The 22,730-nt window shown below is 42.6% G+C and overlaps 1 protein-coding gene across 1 annotated transcript; it reads right to left on the minus strand.

Annotated features, from left to right (window-relative positions):
- Positions 1–15,711: 15,711 nt before the first annotated feature.
- On the minus strand, positions 15,712–16,858 carry LOC127304247 (probable magnesium transporter NIPA9). The gene is made up of 4 exons (XM_051334944.1): positions 16,637–16,858; positions 16,386–16,515; positions 16,164–16,256; positions 15,712–15,775 (listed from the first exon to the last, which is right to left on the minus strand). Exons 1-4 carry the CDS (start codon positions 16,856–16,858, stop codon positions 15,729–15,731), a joined length of 492 nt encoding a protein of 163 aa, XP_051190904.1. The 3' UTR covers positions 15,712–15,728.
- Positions 16,859–22,730: the final 5,872 nt, after the last annotated feature.

A 22,730-nucleotide genomic window follows, 5' to 3' on the forward strand; every position in this document is an offset into this window, starting at 1 on the left:
ATTTTGGTAGGGCTGTTATGGGCATCATCCAAAAATACCCTATATGCCAAGTCAATGAAAGCCAAATCTTAATTGTCAGAGGAGTTTTTGTGTTCACACTGTTAACTAACTAGGTTGGAACCGATAATCTGATCGGCTCGGGTTGCGTGTTAATATAAGCACCAGAAGAGCCCTGGGCGTGGCGTTTACAAAGACCGGGCTGGACCTAAGTCCAGATCCTATGCGGGACGTACTGTTTTATATTTCCAACAGCCCCCCTTAATCTAAACTTGGTACAGGATTTAGATTACGCCTAAACTCATAAAGATTTCTAACAGGAAGAGCTTTAGTAAACCCATCTGCAATTTGATCTTTGCTAGAGATAAACTTTATAGCCAACTTCTTCGCAACAACTCTTTCTCGAACAAAATAAAAATCTATTTCAATATGTTTTGTGCGAGCATGGAAAACTGGATTTGCAGATAAGAATGTAGCACCCAAGTTATCACACCAAAGGCATGGCTTTTCTTGCAACCTAACTCCAAGTTCATTTAGAAGAGCTTCAACCCAGATCATTTCAGCTGTAGCATTAGCTAGCGACTTATACTCTGCTTCTGTACTGGATCTTGAAACAGTAGCTTGTTTTCGAGCATTCCAAGAAACCAGATTTGGTCCAATGAATATAGCAAAACCCCCCGTAGAGCGCCTATCATCTGGACAACCTGCCCAATCAGCATCTGAAAAAGCACTTAAAAGTGTGGATGAAGACGGCTGAAACGTTATACCAAAACTAATTGCATCCTTCACATATCGCATTATCCTCTTGACAGCTGTCCAATGGACAGTAGTTGGAGCATGAAGAAACTGACATACTTTGTTTACTGAGAAGGCCAAGTCTGGTCTAGTGAGAGTAAGATACTACAAACCTCCAACAATACTTCTGTATTTAGTACTATCTTCAACGCCAAGAGGATCTCCAATAGCAAGAGACAGAGGATCTGTAGTAGATAGAGGTGTAGGAGCAGCCTTACACATTGTCATACCAAGTTTGCCAAGCAAATCAGATGCATACTTTTCCTGGGTTAACAACAACCCCTTCGGGGACCTCTTTACTTCAATGCCTAAGAAATAATGTAAATCACCAAGATCCTTGATAGCAAAATGTTCATTTAACTGTCGAAGTAAAGCTGAAATAGCACCATTAGAAGAACTGGTGACTATGATATCATCAACATAAATCAGAATATAGATAGTGATTCCTGCCCTCTTGAAAAGAAACAATGAAGTATCTGCCTTGGAAGGAACAAAACCAAGATCATGTAATTTAGAACTTAGTCGAGAATACCATGCACGAGGAGCTTGCTTTAGGCCATATAAAGCTTTATCAAGTTTGCAAACATGATGAGGAGCATTGGGATTTTCAAAACCTGGTGGTTGCCTCATGTAGACTTCCTCCTCCAGAACACCATGCAAAAATGCGTTCTTGACATCTAGCTGTCGCAAACTCCAACCTCTAGAGACTGAAATAGCTAACACTGTTCTGATAGTAGCTGCCTTAACAACTGGACTAAAAGTATCCTCATAATCAATACCATACCGTTGTTTAAAACCTTTTGCAACCAGACGAGCTTTGTACCTATCAATAGTGCCATCTGCTCGTCGCTTGATGCGATAAACCCATTTGCAGTCTATCAAGTTTCGACCAGAACTTGAAGGGACTAAGTGCCACATTTTGTTTTTGATCAAGGCATCATGTTCTTCCTCCATTGCCATGCGCAAGTGAGGATCTTCGAGTGCGTCAGACAGCGAGCGAGGTTCATCTGTAGACACAAGCAACCCATACCTTATAGTGCCATCAGTATAAACTTTCGGATTTTTGATACCTTTTTGTAGCCGAGTTTGTACACGAGCCACAGGAGGAAGTGCAGCAGGAGAATGCACAGAAGATCCAGGAGAATCTGCCCCAGAATCTGCATTGTTTTCAGCACTAGAATCATCAGTGTCATCAGCATCAGAATCATCATGGGGATCAGGGAAAGCCAATGATTGGCCTGATCGTGTTGGCGAGGCAGCAGCAGGAGAGGACAGTTGCATGCTGCTACTGTCATCGGGCGAGTTGACGTTGGGCGTGCATGCGGGTGCGTTGTCGCTGCGCGTGCCACTGCTGTCGGGTGCAGGAGGCGGGGACCGCGACGGAGCCCGAGACGGCGACCTGCGACGATGTGAATAAAAGAGAGGCGCATGTGTCTGACGCACGCGCGAACCTGGAGTGGACAGCGAACCCTCGGAAGCAGCGGGAGCAGCGGACCGGTCTGCCTCGGGATCAGCTTGCACGGTAGATGATGTACGAGGAGGATCGCTGTGGGATTGCGCACCTGAACTGTCGTTTTCTCCAGAATTAGAACTTGACTCATTTTGTTCAGTTTCTTCACTGTTTTGGCTCACATTTCCTGTTGTATCGTCACCGGCCTGCAACGCATCAGTAATTGGCACAAAAGTAGTCATATGATCATTAGTTTGTGACACATCCTTATGCAAGATAGGTGACATAGGTGGAAGGAGAAGAAGTTCCTTCCGAAGAAGAGGGCCGGCATTTGGACAAAGTGCAGTGAAAGGGAACACATTTTCATCAAAGACGACATCTCGAGATATATAGACTCGCCCTGTGGATATTTCTAGACATTTGACACCTTTATGAAGAGGGCTATAACCAATGAAAACACAACGCTTGGAGCGAAAAGCAAGTTTGCGTGTGTTATAGGGTCGAAGATTTGGCCAACAAGCACAGCCGAAGGTTCGAAGAGCATCATAATTTGGTGTGACATGGAGAAGCCTCTCAACAGGAGTATCAGAATTAATGACTTTGCCAGGGAGAAGGTTTATCAGAAAAGTGGCTGTGAGAAACGCTTCATCCCAATATTTTAGAGGCATAGATGCATTAGCTAGCAAAGCAAGACCAACTTCAACTATGTGGCGATGTTTTCTTTCAGCAGAGCCATTTTGTTGGTGAGCATGGGGGCATGAGACATGGTGAGAGATACCAACTTGTTGAAAAAAGGTATTGAGTTTTTCATATTCCCCTCCCCAATCAGTTTGCATAGTAATAATTTTTCTGTTGAACTTGCGCTCAACATATTTCTGAAACTGAAGAAAGGCTTGATGAACATCAGAACGCTTTTTAAGCAATTATATCCATGTAAACTTGCTAAAATCATCGATAAAGCTTACATAATAGGCATGTTTCCCAGTAGAGAGAGGAGCAGGACCCCATACATCAGAAAAGACTTGTTCCAAAGGAACACTGGATCTACTGGTGGAAGTAGGATAAGGTAACTGATGCATTTTAGCTAACTGACATGAATCACAAACATATGGGGTAACCTCTGGGGTGTAAGCTATTTTATTTTTCCTAAGAACCTGTTGAACGATAAACGAAGACGGATGTCCTAAGCGACGATGCCACGTAGATGAAGACGGCTTTATTGTGATGAAGGCATGCTTGGAGGATTCATTGGAGATGGGCATCAGGGGATAAAGACCTCCATAGCATGGACCTCTAAACAGGATTCTTCGAGTTGCTTGGTCCTTGATCAAAAAGAAGAAGGGATGAAATTCAATATAGACATGATTGTCAAGAGTAAATTTATGTACTGACAAGAGATTTTTCGAAGCACTTGGAACATGAAGAATATCATGGAGATGAAAAGAATTATGAGGAGTGCACAAAACTGAATGACCAATATGACTAATATGCATACCTGTGCCTTCAGCTGTGCGAACACGATCTTGTCCATTATATGTATCATGAGTAGTGAGCTTGTTCAGCTAGCCTGTGATGTGATCAGTGGCCCCTGTGTCATAGTACCAGTTTGTATCAACTCCTTGTGACGCAAAATTTGCCCCCTTGTCTCCACCACAATCACGATCACCATTGTCACCACGGTCATCACCGTAGCGCCACCAGCACTCCTTAGCAGGATGTCCATGAATGTCACAGATTTGACAAGTAGTGTCAACATATGGAGTAGGATGACGACGAGGACGCCCACCACCATCACGGCGACCTTGATAGCCTCCACCATCACGTCGGCCTTGGTAGCCTCCACCATCTCGGCGACCTTGATATCCTCCACCATCACGGCGATCACGATCATCTCGGCGTCCACGATCATCACGACGATCTTGAGGGCGACGGTCATCACCACGTCCTCGATCATCACGCCAGTCTTGAGGGCAACGGTCATCACCACGTCCTCGGTCATCACGCCAACGTTCTTGGCCGCGGGAGGGAGGATCCGGGCCACGTGGAGAAGGACCGCGACGTGCAACGTTGGCAGAAGATGAGAACCCAACATCATCAGTTTTGTGGAGACGGTCATAGGCTTGAACTTGATCAAATAAGTCCGACAGAGAGGTGGCCGGGTTGGCACGGACGGCGGTAATGAGGTTGTTGTAGGGGCTGCCAAGACCATTGAGGACATACCAGATGAGTTCATCTTCATCCAATGGTTTTCCCGTAGCAGCAAGTTCAGAGGCAAGCGTCTTCATCTTGGCAAAATACTTCTCGGCAGATAGATCATGCTTCTTGGTGTCGTTGAGAGCACCTCGCAATTGCTGCACCCGGGACTTAGATGCGGTCGAGACATGGGAGTTTAGAGCAGCCCAGACTTCAGAGGAGGTTTCCAATCCAATTACATGAACAAGGACGTCAGGGGATAGAGCATTCAACAGCCATCGAAGAACCTGTTGATCACGAGCAATCCAAGTGGAGTACTCAGGATTGTCGATGACCATCTTCTTCTGGTCAGAGTCTTCAATCTCAATCTCCTCAGCGGGTGCCTTCTCAGTTCCTTCAACGAGAGCCAGGACGCGTGCACCGCGAAGAGCAGGGACGACGAGGGCCTTCCAGACCAGGGCGTTCTCACGGGTGAGGAGTTGGGTTGGGGGAGCCCCGAGGGTGGCGGCCAATGCCGTCGTGGATGAAGAAGAGGCCATAGGCTTGGGTGTTGGTTTGGCTTGGGTTTAGGTTTTGGCGGCGGCGGCAGAATAGCTGCGGCGGCGGCAGGGTTTCTTGTTGTGGATTTTGGTCGTGGGTTTTGGCGGCGGCGGCAGAATAGCTGCGGCGGCGGCAGGGTTTCTTGTTGTGGGTTTTGATCGTGGGTTTTGGCGGCGGCGGCAGAAGGGCTGCAGCGGCGGCAGAGTTTGACGGCTGGCTTGGTTTTGTGTTTGGCGGCGGCGGCAGCTGATCGGGGCGGCAGCGGCGGCAGGTTTTTCAGGCGAGAGCTAGGTTTAGGAGGAGTAGCTCTGATACCATGTTAACTAACTAGGTTGGAACCGATAACCTGATCGGCTCGGGTTGCGTGTTAATATAAGCACCAGAAGAGCCTTGGGCGTGGCGTTTACAAAGACCGGGCTGGACCTAAGTCCAGATCCTATACGGGACGTACTATTTTATATTTCCAACACACACAAGTGTTAAAAAGATCGTCTCATTGTTGGCAGTATCACTTTCAGAATAAGGTTTTGAATACGGAATTGGTCCTTGAAGTATATCTAGCTAACTTCACTATAAGTGATATGCATTGGCTTCACTGTAGATTTCCCAGATTTGCTCCACTCCCATTTGGGGGAATCTTGTTCATCATTCAACGCCCACCAACAGATTTTGTATTTCCTTCTATTGATTTTGCAACTCCCCATTTAGCCATCTCCTAAAGCTCTCCATTGCCTAGGAGGAATTTTCGGAAACTAGGTACATTTGAACCCAACTCGGTACCTAGCCAATGGGGAGAGAGGAGAGAGGGTCCCCAGGTGCGAAGTTTGATACTCCCTCCGATTCATACTAATTGACTCAACTTTATTTAGGTGCGGATGTAACTAGTCAACGAACACATCTAGATGCATCTGTATCTAGACAAAGTTGAGTCAACTAATTTAAATCAGAGGGAGTACTTAATTATGTTAATTTAGTATATGCATAAAAATTTAAAATATATGTCTTCTTTGGACTAAGTTCAAAAGTTCATAACTTAGTCCGAAACTTTGTTACTTAGTCCAAAAAAAAATCCGGATTTGAAACACGAAATGATTGGCCCAGAAGTTAGGTTCACATGAATCTCAGTCGAGATGATGAACCTCAGTTAGTTTGGCCGCAGCCCAACAGATCATGAATTCTTTCTTTGAATGGAGAGTTTCCACACCGCATCCTTCCAGCTAGCTGCAAAATCGTTTTTTAGCACATCTTCATTTTTCTGCTGACAGTATCAGTTTCAGAATAACGTTTTGCATACGGAATTGGAGCTTGAAGTATATCTAGTTTTTTCGATAATGAAGTATATCTAGTTAACTTTTGATGACAGAAAGACATGTACTGTATTGTTTTTCAGTACGTCTTCAGTCTTGACCCCTTGTGTATTATAACATCGTGCACCAACTTGCCCCTTGTGGCTCCTCATAAGTTGGACGCCCCTACTCCATCCTGAACATATATACATAGAGTGTTGACCTAGGTAGGCACGTATTTGCCCATATCTTGAGCGAATCGAAGTGCATAATTATTGATCAATTGCTTAGCACAATTTTGAGCATCTCAGCCTGACCCGACCCTTGAGAGTCTAGATCGAATTTGAAGTTCGAAGAGGGATCTCCTGAATCCAATATAATCCTGTCTCTGCCAGCGATCTCGGAGCAGGTTCGAGCCATGATTGATCTAGTTTAGTGATCACGTGGTTAAACAACTCTTGTTCCCGTTGAAACCTTATGCCCCATCGTATCAGTACTGGACGCATACACATTTCTGAATTCAGGGTGACAAGTGATAGCTTCGATGCAGGTCTGCGTTGTTACTACTTTTGTCAATCCTACGCTAATACATGACCGCACTATAGTAGAGCTACTGATGACTCATTGTTTGGACGCTTCCTAGCGAGCTAATCGAGCGAACTCACGGGTGCAGTTCTTAGAGCAAGTATAATAGAGTCCAGTCAGCTGACTATAAGGTATTAAATAATATATTTTAGATGAGTTGGAAGAGAGAGAAGAGGAGAGAGAAGGGAGGTGGGCTACTATGCAATAGCAAATTCTTCAGACGTCTTTCCTAGGCACTTTGTGAGAGTGAAATGTGGGCCATATATTAGTAAAGTATTTCATTAGTATAGCCAACTATTGTACATGTTAGCTATATGATGACTACAAGTGACATGGCATCTTGTTATAGCCAGTTAACTGTACTATTGGAATTGCTCTTATAAGACAGAGTCTCCTGTCCGTCTGTCGTTGTTAATGCAGACCAGTGATCTTTGTGCACACGGATCTCCTCTTCAAATAGCTCCAGTAAGTTCGCGTCAACCGTGACCCGACTCAAGTGAGCTGCACGCTTTTCGAAATGGTAGTAGCACTCCAAAGATCTTGTCATGCAAATATTTCAATTATTTTACGATGCAAGCTCCGTTTTATTCCTGGTCAAGGCTATTTTACAGTTATTTCTACGCGTTCATGCTTGATTGTTTCGTAAAGTGAACTGCTGTCTCCCGTACGCCCTACCACAGATTAGCATTTTGCTGCCAAATAATACCTGCAGATCGCAGATTGGGCGTGATCGTGTACTCGGTTTCAGAAGCACAGTGTGACCGTGTGGCAGGGTGATGACGGCTTTTTTGTTTTTTGAGAATAGGGTGATGACGGCTGCAACTTGCTGGCTAGATTTTGCGGTTTTGTGGCAGAGAGAAATTTAACGAATAGAGCCCATCATGCGTATTGCTCAGAAATGTCAGCTCGGCCCAGTACAATCCATCAGTATAGCCTTTTCAGCAACTCTTACCAACAACAGGCTGGTGTGGAGCGCAATTCCTAGGCAAATCCTATACACCGACCAGGTCGGTGCCTACCAGACACCGCAGGTCCTGGTCGGGTATTGGGTCTGGCCCATTTTCACCTTTATTTCATTTTCCTTTTTCGTTTTCTGTTTCTGTTTTTTCTTTTTTTTCATTTTTCATTTTCTCTTTTTTTTGTTTCCTTTTCTTTTTTGTTTATTTTTGTTTTTGTTCTAAATCGAAAATTTTCAAATTTGAAAAGTTCAAAATAGAAAATAGTTCAAATTAGAAAAACTTACAAATTTGAAAAGTGTTCAAAACGAAAAATGTTCAAAGCTAAAAATTGTTCGTATCCGAAAAATGTTCATAATCGAAAAAGTTCAAATTTAAAATATGTTTATTTTCAAAAAAGTTCTAATTTGGGGATAAATAGAATTTTTCAAAAAATGTTCAAATTTTGAAAAATGTTCAATCTAAAAAAATATTCAAATTTTGAAAAACAATATTCAAGCATAAAAAAGGTTCAAATCTGAAAATTGTTCAACTTCCAAAAATGGTCAAATTCGGAAAATGTTCAAATCCAAAAATTATTCAAATCCAAAAATTGTTCAAATTCGGAAATTGTTCATATAAAAAAAATAAAAAACTCGGAAATAATCTTTTTTGATTTTTCGAAAATATACAAATTTAGAAATATTCAGATTTTGGACAGTTTATATTATAAAAAGAATTATTTTTCCAAAAATTTTCAGATTAGTATTTTATAAATTTTTAAACAACAAAAGAAATAAAATAGCAGAAAAGGAGAAAAACAGAAAAAAAAAACAAAAACAAACTTGACTGGGTCGGCCCAACAGACACCCTGGGGGGTGAGGCACCTGGTCCGCACCGACCAGGGTGGTGTATAGCACCTCCCCAATTCCTATATACACAGAATAGATAGACCGTTACGGCGCGTCGCAAACAACCCACGTGCGGTTGGTTGGCCTAGTTCGCGGTTCATTTCTGTTTTCTATTTTCCCGTTTTTTCTTTTCCTTTTTTTCTATTTCTTTTTTATTTTTTCCTACTTTTCATTTTTCTAGATCTGAATAATATTAATATTTAAAAAATGTTTAACTTTTAAAATTATTCTGATTTTGAAAAATATTCATATACAAGAAATGTTCATATTTTAAAAAAATATTCAAATTTTAAAAAGTTCAAATCTCAAAAATGTCCACATTTCAAAAAAGTTTAATCTAAAAAAGTTCAAATTTTAAAAATATTCACATTTTCAAAAGTATGCGGATTTAAAAAAAAAACAAAAAAATAACAGGAAAAATGAAAAAATAACTACCTAGCCACGACCCAATAGACTGGCGCGGGGCACGCCTAGGTGTGCGTCAGAACGCAGTTGCCACACTGGTTAGCACAGAGGAGAACCCGATGTGGGCTATGAGTTTGTTTCCTATTTTTTGTTTTTTTGTTTCTTTTTTTAAGGTTTGAAAAGTGTGATGATTTAAAAAGTTCAAATTGAAAAACCTGCAAATTTTAGAAATGTTTAAATAAAAAGGTGCAAAATCAAAATATGTTGAAATTCAAAAATGTGCAGATTTAATACATATTCAAATTCTAAAAAATTAAATTTCAAATTTGAAATGATGTTAATTTTTAAAGTTATTCAAATTTAGAAATGTGGATTTTCATTAATGTTTAAATTTGAAGATATTCAGATTTAACAAATGTTTACATTTGAAACATTCAATTTAAATATTGTTTTTTAAGTAATCAGATTTAAAAAACAACAGGAAAAGATTAAAGAACGAAAAAACAAAAAAAAAACACTACCTTATCTTTTTTTTACAATAAAAAAAAATCTGTTAGGCCGCGTCCCAACTAACTGTCGCTAGGAAGTAGGACCGCACGGGTGTGCGCACGGCCTAGGTATCGACCAGCTCGGCACATACGAGCTTGGGCATTTACTGATATATACATGGGAATGTTCAAACACATACGGTTTCTTAGGAATAATCTAATTTGATTTGAAAAAAGGAATAATCTGATTTTAAAAATTACTTTTTACAAAAAAAGTAATTGCTCACATTGATATGTGACCCATTTATAGGACGATAGCATCAGTGCATGCATGGTTAAGTGGGATCGAGGATGGCATCATGCCTACCCTAAAGCTCCTCATTGTACTTGGAATGATATTATTATCGAATAAGGGAGGCTAGGAATAATTGAGCATTTTTATGACATCACGGTAGACATGTAGATTTTTCTCGAATAAAGGAGGCGACGTAGGGGAGCATTCTCTTTTCTCACGCCATGGGGCGACCATAAGTCGATCAACAAAAAATGGTAAATATTTTTCCCAAATAAATATGCCACGAATAATGGAGGATTGTTTTGTCCCGATCATCAGCAGGATAAAAGATGCTACGAATAATAATAAAAATTTCTTACGCCATGGTAACTGTTTTTCGGAATAAAAGAGGCGATGAATAATGGAGAAATTGTTTGTAGACACCATGGTAGGCATGGGGCGACCGTGAGGCGATTGAGAAAATAAGATAGTCGTAGTGCGGCGACAAACCGCCCTGTAGGTCTATCGTTAGACGATCAATAAAATAATGTAGCAATATTTTTCCCCAATAAAAGAAGCAACAAATATGTCATCGTAAAAGAAGCCAATAGTATGTTTTCCGAATATGAACAATTCAACTTGTTTCTTTTCAAAGTTATTGCAAAAGGAACACCATGCATGGTAGACATAGGGCGATTGACCACACTGAGTCAGGACAATGCGCCGTGGTTGAAAAACTTGACGAACTACGGAGCATGTTTTTTGCTGAGATAGCACAGAGAAGGTAGTACTTTCAACGACTAAACGAGGCGGCTCATGGTGAAGTTTTTATTTTTATTTTTGGATTTGCTAAAAAATAAGATGGTAATATTTTCTCGGCTGAGAGAGTGATGGGATTCGTAGTATAGAAAACAAAAAATTTCCTACCGCAAGAACGAATAATAAGTCAAGATCTAATCTAGCAGATGGTAGCAACGAGATAAAGATGAGACTAATCCTCGAAGATTTCCAAAGCCTACGAGATTAGTTCTCGTTGTTGATATAGTCGATCACTTGCCGCTTTCAAAAGCGCGTAGAAGATCTTGACGGTGCCACAGCCGGGCAGTACCTCCGTACTCGGTCACACGTTCGGTGTTGATGACGACGTCCTTCTCCCCGTTCCAGCGGTCAGCGGATGTAGTAGATCCTCCTGGAATCCCGACAGCACAACGGCGTGGTGTCGGTGGTGGTGGAGATCTCCGGCAGGGCTTCGCCTAAGCACTACGGGAGAAATGGGAGGAGGGGGCGGCTAGGGTCTGGGGAGAGGGGCGCCGGCCTTGATGCCCTTGGGTGGTGCGACTGGTGTGGTGGCCGGCCCCCTCTCTCTCCTCCTCATTATATAGGTGGAACCCCAAGGGTTAGCCCAAAGATTCGAATAAGAGTCCAACTCAAAAACTTACCAAAGGGGGAAACCTAGGGGGAGTGGGACTCCTCCCTTTCCTTCTTCCATGGCCGGCCATGGTGGTGGAGTCCACCATGGACTCCACCTTCCCCTTGGGGTGGCCGGCTAGGGTTGGTGGAGTCCAACCGGGACTCCACCTTCCATGGTGATTTCTTCCGGAAGGTTCTAGAACATTCTAGCGCCTTCCATAAATGGACCGTATCATTTCCAAACTTGAAAAGTGACTTCCTATATATGAATCTTATTCTCCGGACCATTACGGACCTCCTCGTGATATCCTGGATCCCATCCGAGACTCCGAAGAACATTCGAACTCCATTCCATATTCCATATCTACTTAAAACGACATCAAACGGTTCGTGAACTATGCAGACATGGTCGAGACTCCTCTCTAACCAATAACCAATAGCGGGATCTAGAGATCCATAATGGCTCCCACACATTGAACGATAACTTAGTGATCGATTGAACCATTTACATACGATACCGATTCCCTTTGTCACGCGATACTTTACTTGTCCGAGGTTCGATCATCGGTATCTCCATACCTAGTTCAACCTCGTTACCGACAAGTACTCTTTACTCGTACCGTGGTATGTCATCTCTTGTGACCTAGTCACATGCTTGCAAGCTAATCAGACAACATTCCACCGAGAGGGTCCAAAGTATATCTATCCGTCATCGGGATGGACAAATCCCACTCTTGATCCATATGTCTCAACTCACACTTTCCAAATACTTAATCCCATCTTTATAACCACCCATTTACGCAATGGCGTAAGCATCCTTCCGGTGTAAGTGGTTTACATGATCTCATGGTCGAAGGACTAGGTAACTACGCACTAGTAGGTAAAGACTAATTAGTGGCGCACCAAAAACAGATTCTGTGGCGCATGGATGGTGCGCCACAGAAACTTCGCCACAAAAATAAGGTTTCTGTGGCGCACCTTCTCATGCGCCACAGAATTAAGGTTTATGTGGCGCACCTGTACTTCGGTGCGCCACAGAAAAAGATGCGCCACAGAAGTTCGTTTCAGTGCGCCACAGAAATTGCTCGTATTATACAAGATTTTGAGCTCCCTGCCATACACATACAGGTTATACACAGCAATATACATATATTATACAGATTATATACAGTTGCAGATATAATATAAATAGCATGTACATTGCACAGATAACATAGACATCATCATCACATTACTTAGAGCCCGATCGAGATACATATATAGTGACAAGTGTCAAATGTTTTACATACAACTCTTAATTCCTACAAATTTCTCCATTTCGGGATACAAAGCGGTCTTCATCCGGTTCCTCCTTTGCTCCCTCCTCTCTACCCACCAGGCTCGCTTGCATCGGGAACTTCATCTGGTTCCTCCTCTAATTAAAATAGAAGAAAGTGATACAAGTCCAAGTCCGATGCACAAGAGAAATGGAATAAATGTCTCATACATTGTTGGTCAACACAAAATATTAACATTTAGGGATGGCGTTAGTGAGACCAAGTCCGATGCACAAAAGATTGATATTTGTGCTATCTTACCAGGCTCACTAATGTCACCCCCAAGTGTACGGTGACCAAACAATTTAATCATCGGCACTAAAATGGAAGAAAGGCCAACAAATCCGATGCACAAGACAAAATGGAATAAATGCCTCATACATTGTTGGTCAACACAAATACTATGGTCAGAAACCATTGTTGCAGTATACGCCGCAGTATACTTTGCAGAAGGGCCCCCTTTCCCCGGCCGCCATTCCGTGAACGGGTCCTTGATAAGAAAACAACGCCGACCTGCCTCTCCGGCGCAGAACCACGGCAGTCCCAGCCGCCTCCCTTGTGGTCGTGTCTCCTGCGCTCTTTTCCATTGCCGGACCACGATTGGACTCACCGGGGGCATAATGATAATCGCCATCACCACTATCGTCAGACTCCACAGGTGCAGAGTACACAGCAGCAAATGCCACTTTTCTTCCCTCGCCGTCCAGTGAACGAGTCTTTGATGCAAAGACCGTGCCGGCCCCTGTTGCCGCGCTTCAGGCCGTGTCTCCCACGCCCTGCACTCTTCGCCTTCTTTTCCGGTAAACCTATAGACTGATCGTTGGAATAAGGAAACCGATGACAGCCGATTGCGATCGGCCGTCATCGGTTTCCTTATTCCAACGATCAATCTATTGGTTCACCGGACAAGAAGCGCTACAAGAAATCTGCCATAAGTTGACAAAATAGAGGTGTCACTGAAACGTCAATAATGACTACTTGTGACGTTACGGTGACGCTTTTCAAAACGTCGAAAGCTGGGAGTCAGCAGTGACTGCTTAAGACGTTCCACTTGAAAACGTCGTAGAGCTTTGTGACGTTTTAAAATGTCACTGACGGCATGACGTTCCCAAAACGTCATGAGCACCTGCCCCCGAGTCCAGCGTGGCAATCCGACGTGGCAAAATTATGACGAAACCAAAACGTCTTAATTCGAAATCAGTCCAGTCCAATTCTGTATTCTACATGGGCCGAGCCCAATAATTCCAGCCTTTTACCGTAAGCATTGGCCTTTGTTTTGGTCCATTTCTGTTTTGGGCCTTAGCCGTTTTGCACCCTTTTTCTATTTTGGGCCTCACCATTTTTCCAGCCTTTCTCTATTTGGGCCTTAGCCTTTTACGATCCATTTATTTTTGGGTTGGTCAGGTTTATATTAACAAGATTAGACAATATATAAACATCAACACATGATGAAATCATCCATATAAGAGCAGTAACTGAATATATTACAATATTTCCACAAATCAAATATATATACAAGAAAGACACTGACAACAGATTCATATTTGTACTACAGTAACCCATTGCATTGTAGTGATCTCTGCTCAGTACTTGTTATTGTGTCCAGTGCCACCCCAAAGATATCATGGGAAAAACGAGCAGTTCCAGATTCACATTACAGGGACATTCAGTTCCAGATTCACATTACAAGGAATTGTCCGCACCTGCTCGAGGTCGTCCACAGCCAAGCAGCAGGATGGCATTGGAAGCAGCGTCCTCCTCCCGGCGACATCAGCAACGCGCTGGCTGCCGGCAAAGGCGTGAACCCAGGCAGCCAGGGTGACACACCATTACAACCTGCGTTGCAGCAGAAGGTCCCAATTATCGGTAGCTGATATAACCTTATGAAAGGAATGACACCAAAATTCAATCAGTAAACACCTAACTCAATCGAATATCTACTAATCAGGGCATGATTAACTGTCAAACAGCAAGAAACAACAAATTGCAGTAGGCAGCCCAGCGCAACATTAGCATGATCACGAGAGACAAATGTTCCCCAAATTAGAATGGCCTTCAACATACAAAGAGAACCAAGTGCATTTTTTAATATTCTGCTAGGAATTCTACAAAATATTTTCAGTCTATAAAAGTTCCAGCCTGAAAGGTTACAAAATAAAATGTGCATCTCAACAATGGAATAAGCTTAAAGATGGATACACATATCGCAGGAAAACTGTTTCATGGTCCACTTTAAAATGCACAAAGAAAGTTGCTGTCCATTAATTAAATTTGAGCATGGCATCTTCAAATTTCATAATACAACTACTGTCGTTATTTTAAACTAGGGATGCCATGACAAGATAATATGCATCATCAGAACGAAAACACATTTGAAGACAATCCAATTACTTTATTTCTAACACATCTAGGTTTAATTGCAACACACACAAAAAACAAGCCTTATGCTGCCTGTTTAATCGCAGCTGCAACTCAAAATAAAGAGAAGAAATGTAAAACAAGTTGCTGCTTATTATAGATGGCATATAATACAATAGAAGGAATTAAATAGCAGAAAAAAACTGAACTGCATGGATTGTATAGTTGAAACCAGTTTTGCTACATACAAGAAATACCAACATGTGGTTCATTAGCACATAGCACTGCAGTTCTGAACGTTTTAATTCAAAAAAATAAGAACACTGAAGTCAACATAGCCTTAAATAAAGTAAACACGGTATAGTGAGAAAGTATCTGTTGTGTCTACTTACACCATGCAGCATGTAAGGAAGGAGATTGAATTCTTGGTTTTGAGAAACTTCACATGAAGCCCTAAGAACAGTATTCAAAAGGCATGTTGGTTGAATTCTTTCTTGTAAGTAGTTAACTGCTATGTCAATCTGCATAGTAGGGGAGTAGTGTTGGTTGGATTTAGTTTAACTACCATCAATTTTACAAGGTCCAAATTAATCAATAGATATCCCTTCGTAGGTGAATGTGTCATTCAAGAGATATCTTAGATTCTAGACAATAGATAAGACATGGACCAGTTAACGAAGATCAAGATGTTTTTCTTTTTTGTAAGTAGTTAACTGCTATGTCAATCTGCATAGTAGCGGAGCAGTGTTGGTTGGAATAGCGGAGCAGTGCTCACCAAATCTTGGTCACGCCTTTGTTTCTTGTACATATGAAGCCAAGTGTTGAGCAGAACCTTAATTTGCATATACCATATGAAATTGCCGTCAGTTGCAAGTTAAAATTTATGGTAGTAACATCTAATGCAATCCCTACAATATGACCTGTTCTTCTCTTGACATGTTTTTTAACAAAATGGGAATGAACTAGTTGAAAGAGAAGAGCAGTTTAAACACTTCCCTAGCTTCAGTAAGAGGTTTTCCCTTGGGAGGTAGTAACAAAAGAGTATATGAAAATAAAAAGGTTGTACAGATGTAAATGCACGCCTAAAATTCTTGGTTGTGGGTCTAAACATAATATAAGCATAATGGGTGCAAAAATTCCCGTGAGAGAAATTACACTTGTGTTGTGGAAAGAAAACTTGAGTGGACGCAAAACAGCGTACATAGCAGAGAGCGTGGTACCTACAAACAAGATGAGAATGCAGAGCACCAGCCAGGGTATACTGACAAGGGGAATCTCTTCCACTTTCTGCTCCTCCCCTCCAACGCCGACTCCTGAAGTTAGAGAAGGCAGAGCACATCAAGTCTAGATTCAACAAAGGTCTGTTTCGATTCTGTTTCCAGCTCGTCGCCATTGCATGAAAATCGTAAAGGATGTGAGAACTTGTGACCCTTGTAGTTCACCTATGGTGCCGACACCGGCCAGCGTGATGGCGATCCAGTCGAGGCCATTCATGACCTCCTTGAGGTAGAAGTGGGAGAAGACGCAGAGTATGGCGAGGCCGCAGCCGGCAACGGGCTGCACGACAGAGACCTGCGGAGAGAAAGCAAGTAAGCGTCATTATTATCAACCAACCCGCGGCGCGCGCCGGCCCTAAGTGTAGCTGTGCAGAAACGCACGGAAGGATTGGGAGAGAAACGAAGGGGGAACGCATGGGCGCCTGCGAGAGCGCGGTGAGCATGAGCGCGGCGCCGCACATGTCGAGGAGGAAGCCGCTGATCCAGAGCCTGTTGAGCGCGTACCGCCGTATCACCTGCGCGCGCAGCAGAGCGTAATAAACAGTGAGAAGATAAACGGCGGCGTCGGCGATCCGGGGAAGGGGAGGGAGGGGAGAGGGAGGGAGGGAGGGGAGAGGGAGGGAGGGAGCAGAGCCCATACCACGCCGAGATTGGAGTAGCGCAGCCGCCGGAGCAGCGCCTCCGCCCCGGGCCGCAGAGCCGGCGCCACCTCCCCTGTACCGCCGCCGTCGACCGGATCGAGGAGGAGGGACGCGTCCAGCACCAGCCGCACGGGTCGCTCGACGGCCATGGCTGCGGTGAGGTGGACGGACGGGTTCGAGTTTCTGTTCTGTTGGGCGTTGGGGGTTGGGGCCGGCCAGCGTGAGCGCCACCGCCTCCCACATCTCCGATCTGATCCGGCAGTCACCGGGCGCGCGCGTGCGTGGGGATTCGCGGAACTTTCTGGGTGCGGGCGGAGGAGGAGAGCACGCGGGGGAGGCGGTTCGGGGGCCGGAGTTGGCCGAGATCTAGGCCGGAGAGGAGGGGCGGCGGAAGGGAAATGGCTAGGGTTTCTGGCTGGCGCGGCGGTCTGGGTCAGTTTTGTTAGAGTGGTTTGGACTGGTCGTGGCGCGCGAGCCCAAAATCTTTAGCCGCCAATGGGAAAATCCAGCGCAGCAATTTCGGTTCATGTTTGGTGCGTTGGATGCATTGGACGGTTGAGATCCAAGTCTGGGGCTGATCCTTGGTAGGTTGTTTCCTGGCTTCTGATTGGCTAGATTTTTTTTGGCCTGCTAATGACGTTTTGACCTAAATTGCCAATGACGTTTTTGCCCAATAACATCACAATTTTCTAGGGTTTTGCCCCCCTGATACGTCTCCGACGTATCGATAATTTCTTATGTTCCATGCCACATTATTGATGATATCTACATGTTTTATGCATACTTTATGTCATATTTATGCATTTTCCGGCACTAACCTATTAACGAGATGCCGAAGAGCCAGTTGCCGTTTTCTGCTGTTTTTGGTTTCAGAAATCCTAGTAAGGAAATATTCCCGGAATTGGACGAAATCAACGCCCAGGGGCCTATTTTTCCACGAAGCTTCCAGAAGACCGAAGATGATACGAAGTGGGGCCACGAGGCGGCCAGATGCTAGGGCGGCGCGGCCTGGCCCTTGGCCGCGCCGACCTAGTTTGTGGGCCCCTCGTGTGGCCCCCGACTCTGCCCTTCCGCCTACTTAAAGCCTTCGTCGCGAAACCCCCGGTACCGAGAGCCACGATACGGAAAACCTTCCAGAGACGCCGCCGCCGCCAATCCCATCTCGGGGGATTTAGGAGATCACCTCCAGCACCCTGCCGGAGAGGGGAATCATCTCCCGGAGGACTCTACACCGCCATGGTTGCCTCCGGATTGATGAGTGAGTAGTTCACCCCTGGACTATGGGTCCATAGCAGTAGCTAGATGGTTGTCTTCTCCTTATGTGCTTCATTGTCGGATCTTGTGAGCTGCCTAACATGATCAAGATCATCTATCTGTAATGCTATATGTTGTGTTTGTTGGGATCCGATGGATAGAGAATACTATGTTATGTTGATTATCAATCTATTACCTATGTGTTGTTTATGATCTTGCATGCTCTCCGTTATTAGTAGAGGCTCTGGCCAAGTTTTTACTCTTAACTCCAAGAGGGAGTATTTATGCTCGATAGTGGGTTCATGCCTCCATTAAATGCGGGACGGTGACAGAAAGTTCTAAGGTTGTGGATATGCTGTTGCCACTAGGGATAAAACATTGATGCTATGTCCGAGGATGTAGTTATTGATTACATTACGCACCATACTTAATGCAATTGTCTGTTGTTTGCAACTTAATACTGGAAGGGGTTCGGATGATAACCTGAAGGTGGAATTTTTAGGCATAGATGCATGCTGGATAGCGGTCTATGTACTTTGTCGTAATGCCCAATTAAATCTCACACTACTCATCATATCATGTATGTGCATTGTTATGCTCTCTTTATTTGTCAATTGCCCAACTGTAATTTGTTTACCCAATATGCTATTTCTTATGGGAGAGACACCTCTAGTGAACTGTGGACCCCGGTCCATTCTTTTACATCTAATACAATCTACTGCAATACTAGTTCTACTGTTTTCTGCAAACATCATCTTCCACACTATACATCTAATCCTTTGTTACAGCAAGCCGGTGAGATTGACAACCTCACTGTCACGTTGGGGCAAAGTAATTTGGTTGTCTTGTGCAGGTTCCACGTTGGCGCCGGAATCCCTGGTGTTGCGCCGCACTACACTCCGCCGCCATCAACCTTCAACGTGCTTCTTCGATCCTACTGGTTCGATAAACCTTGGTTTCTTACTGAGGGAAACTTGCTGCTGTACGCATCACACCTTCCACTTGGGGTTCCCAACGGACGCGTGTTGTACGCGTATCAAGCTAAATTTCTGGCGCCGTTGCCGGGGAGATCAAGACACGCTGCAAGGGGAGTCTCCACCTCCAATCTCTTTACTTTGTTTTTGTCTTGCTTTACTTTTATTTACTATTTTGTTTGCTGCACTAAATCAAAACACAAAAAAATTAGTTACTTATTTTACTTTACTTAATTCGATGCATGTTTTTATTTCACTAGTTAGGCTTAATGGAAAACAACAAAAATATTAGAGATCTTTATAGTATTTATCTCGAGTTAGGACATGAGGTGTTTGAAGAGAAAATTAAAAAACCTATGGAACTTTATATGCGTGCTAATGGCAATGTTATTAGTATGAATGCTTTGAACACTATTATTGCTAATGCTATGGAAGAATTTAAGCTTGGGGAAGCTGGTTTTGATGAGCATGATATTTTTAGTCCCCCAAGCATGGAGGAGAAAATTTACTTTGATGATACTTTGTCTCCCATTTATGATGATAGTGGTATTGTGCCACCTACTATGGAGGATAAAGTTTATTATGATTATACTATGCCTCCTATATTTGATGAGAATAAAAATTATAGCTACTTTGTTGAATTTGCTCCCACTACAATGAGTAAGAATGACTATGCTTATGTGGAGAGTAATGATACTTCTATGCATGTAGCTCATGATAAGAATGTTTCATGTGATAGTTATATTGTTGAGTTTGCTCATGGTACTACTGAAAGTTATTATGAGAGAGGAAAATATGGTTGTAGAAATTTTCATGTTACTAAAACACCTCTCTATATGCTGAAAATCTTGAAGCTGCACTTGTTTTATCTTTCTATGCTTGTTGCATTATGCTTCATGAATTTGTTTATTTACAAGATTCCTTTTCATAGGAAGTGGGTCAGGCTTAAATGTGGTTTGAATTTGCTTTTTGATGCTCTCTTTTGCTTCAAATACTATTTCTTGCGAGTGCATCATTAAAACTGCTGAGCCCATCTTAATGGCTATAAAGAAAGAACTTCTTGGGAGATAACCCATGTGTTTATTTTACTACAGTACTTTGTTTTATATTTGAGTCTTGGAAGTTGTTACTACTGTAGCAACCTCTCCTTATCTTAGTTTTATTGCATTGTTGTGCCAAGTAAAGTCTCTAATCGAAGGATGATACTAGATTTGGATTACTGCGCAGAAACAATTTTCTTGCTGTCACGAATTTGGGTTGAATTCTCTGTAGGTAACTCAGAAAATTATGCCAATTTACGTGCGTGATCCTCAGATATGTACGCAACTTTCATTAGTTTTAAGTTTTCTCATCTGAGCAAGTCTGGTGCCTCTAAAAAGTACGTCTTTGCGGACTGTTCTATTTTGACAGATTCTGCCTTTTATTTCACATTGCCTGTTTTGCTATGTTAGATGGATTTCCTTGTTCCATTAACTTTCAGTAGCTTTGTGCAATGTCCAGAAGTGTTAAGAATGATTGTGTCACCTCTGAACATGTGAAATTTTTGATTATGCACTAACCCTTTAATGAGTTTGTTTCGAGTTTGGTGTGGAGAAAGTTTTCAGGGGTCAAGAGAGGAGGATGATACAATATGATCAAGGAGAGTGAAAGCTCTAAGCTTGGGGATGCCCCGGTGGTTCACCCCTGCATATTTCAAGAAGACTCAAGCGTCTAAGCTTGGGGATGCCCAAGGCATCCCCTTCTTCATCGACAACATTATCAGGTTCCTCTAGTGAAACTATATTTTTATTCCATCACATCTTATGTACTTTGCTTGGAGCGTCTGTTTGTTTTTGTTTTTGTTTTGTTTGAATAAAATGGATCCTAGCATTCATTGTGTGGGAGAGAGACACGCTCCGCTGTTGCATATGGACAAATATGTCCTTAGGCTTTACTCATAGTATTTATGGCGAAAGTTTCTTCTTCGTTAAATTGTTATATGGTTGGAATTGGAAAATGATACATGTAGTAATTGCTAAAATGTCTTGGATAATGTGATACTTGGCAATTGTTGTGCTCATGTTTAAGCTCTTGCATCATATACTTTGCACCTATTAATGAAGAAATACATAGAGCATGCTAAAATTTGGTTTGCATAATTGATCTCTCTAAGGTCTAGATAATTTCTAGTATTGAGTTTGAACAACAAGGAAGACGGTGTAGAGTCTTATAATGTTTACAATATGTCTTTTATGTGAGTTTTGCTGCACCGCTTTATCCTTGTGTTTGTTTCAAATAAACCTTGCTAGCCTAAGCCTTGTATCGAGAGGGAATACTTCTCATGCATCCAAAATCCTTGAGCCAACCACTATGCCATTTGTGTCCACCATACCTACCTACTACATGGTATTTCTCTGCCATTCCAAAGTAAATTGCTTGAGTGCTACCTTTAAAATTTCCATTCTTCACCTTTACAATATATAGCTCATGGGACAAATAGCTTTAAAAACTATCGTGGTATTGAATATGTACTTATGCATCTTATCCCTTATAAGTTGCTTGTTGTGCGATAACCATGTTCCTGGGGACGCCATCAACTATTTCTTTGTTGAATATCATGTGAGTTGCTATGCATGTTCGTCTTGTCTGAAGTAAGAGTGATTTATCATGATCAAATGGTTTGAGTATTCATATTGTTAGAGAAGAACATTGGGCCGCTAACTAAAGCCATGATCCATGCTGGAAGTTTTAGTTTGGACAACAAACCTCAATCTCTTATGAGAATATTATCTGTTGTTGAATGCTTATGCATTAAAGAGGAGTCCATTTTCTGTTGTCTATGTTGTCCCGGTATGGATGTCTAAGTTGAGAATAACCAAAAGCGAGAAATCCAATGCGAGCTTTCTCCTTAGACCTTTGTACAGGCGGCATAGAGGTACCCCTTTGCGACACTTGGTTGAAACATGTGCTATGCTATGATAATCCATGTAAATCCAAGCTAATTAGGACAAGGTGCGGGCACTATTGGTATACTATGAATGAGGCATGCAACTTGTAGGATATAATTTACATAACTCATATGCTTTATTACTACCGTTGACAAAATTGTTTCTTGTTTTCAAAACCAAAGCTCTAGCACAAATATAGCAATCGATGCTTTCCTCTTTGAAGGACCTTTCTTTTACTTTTATGTTGAGTCAGTTCACCTATCTCTCTCCACCTCAAGAAGCAAACACTTGTGTGAACTGTGCATTGATTCCTACATACTTGCATATTGCACTTGTTATATTACTTTACATTGACAATATCCATGAGATATACATGTTACAAGTTGAAAGCAACCGCTGAAACTTCATCTTCCTTTGTGTTGCTTCAATACCTTTACTTTGAATTATTGCTTTATGAGTTAACTCTTATGCAAGACTTATTGATGCTTGTCTTGAAGTACTATTCATGAAAAGTCTTTGCTTTATGATTCAATTGTTTACTCATGTCATTTACATTTTTTTGATCGATGCATTCATTACATATGCTTACAAGTATGATCAAGGTTATGATGGCATGTCACTCCAGAAATTATCTTTGTTATCGTTTACCTGCTCGGGACGAGCAGGAACTAAGCTTGGGGATGCTGATACGTCTCCGACGTATCGATAATTTCT

This window comes from Lolium perenne, chromosome 5 (assembly GCF_019359855.2).
Source record: "Lolium perenne isolate Kyuss_39 chromosome 5, Kyuss_2.0, whole genome shotgun sequence".
Classification (NCBI taxonomy): domain Eukaryota; kingdom Viridiplantae; phylum Streptophyta; class Magnoliopsida; order Poales; family Poaceae; genus Lolium; species Lolium perenne.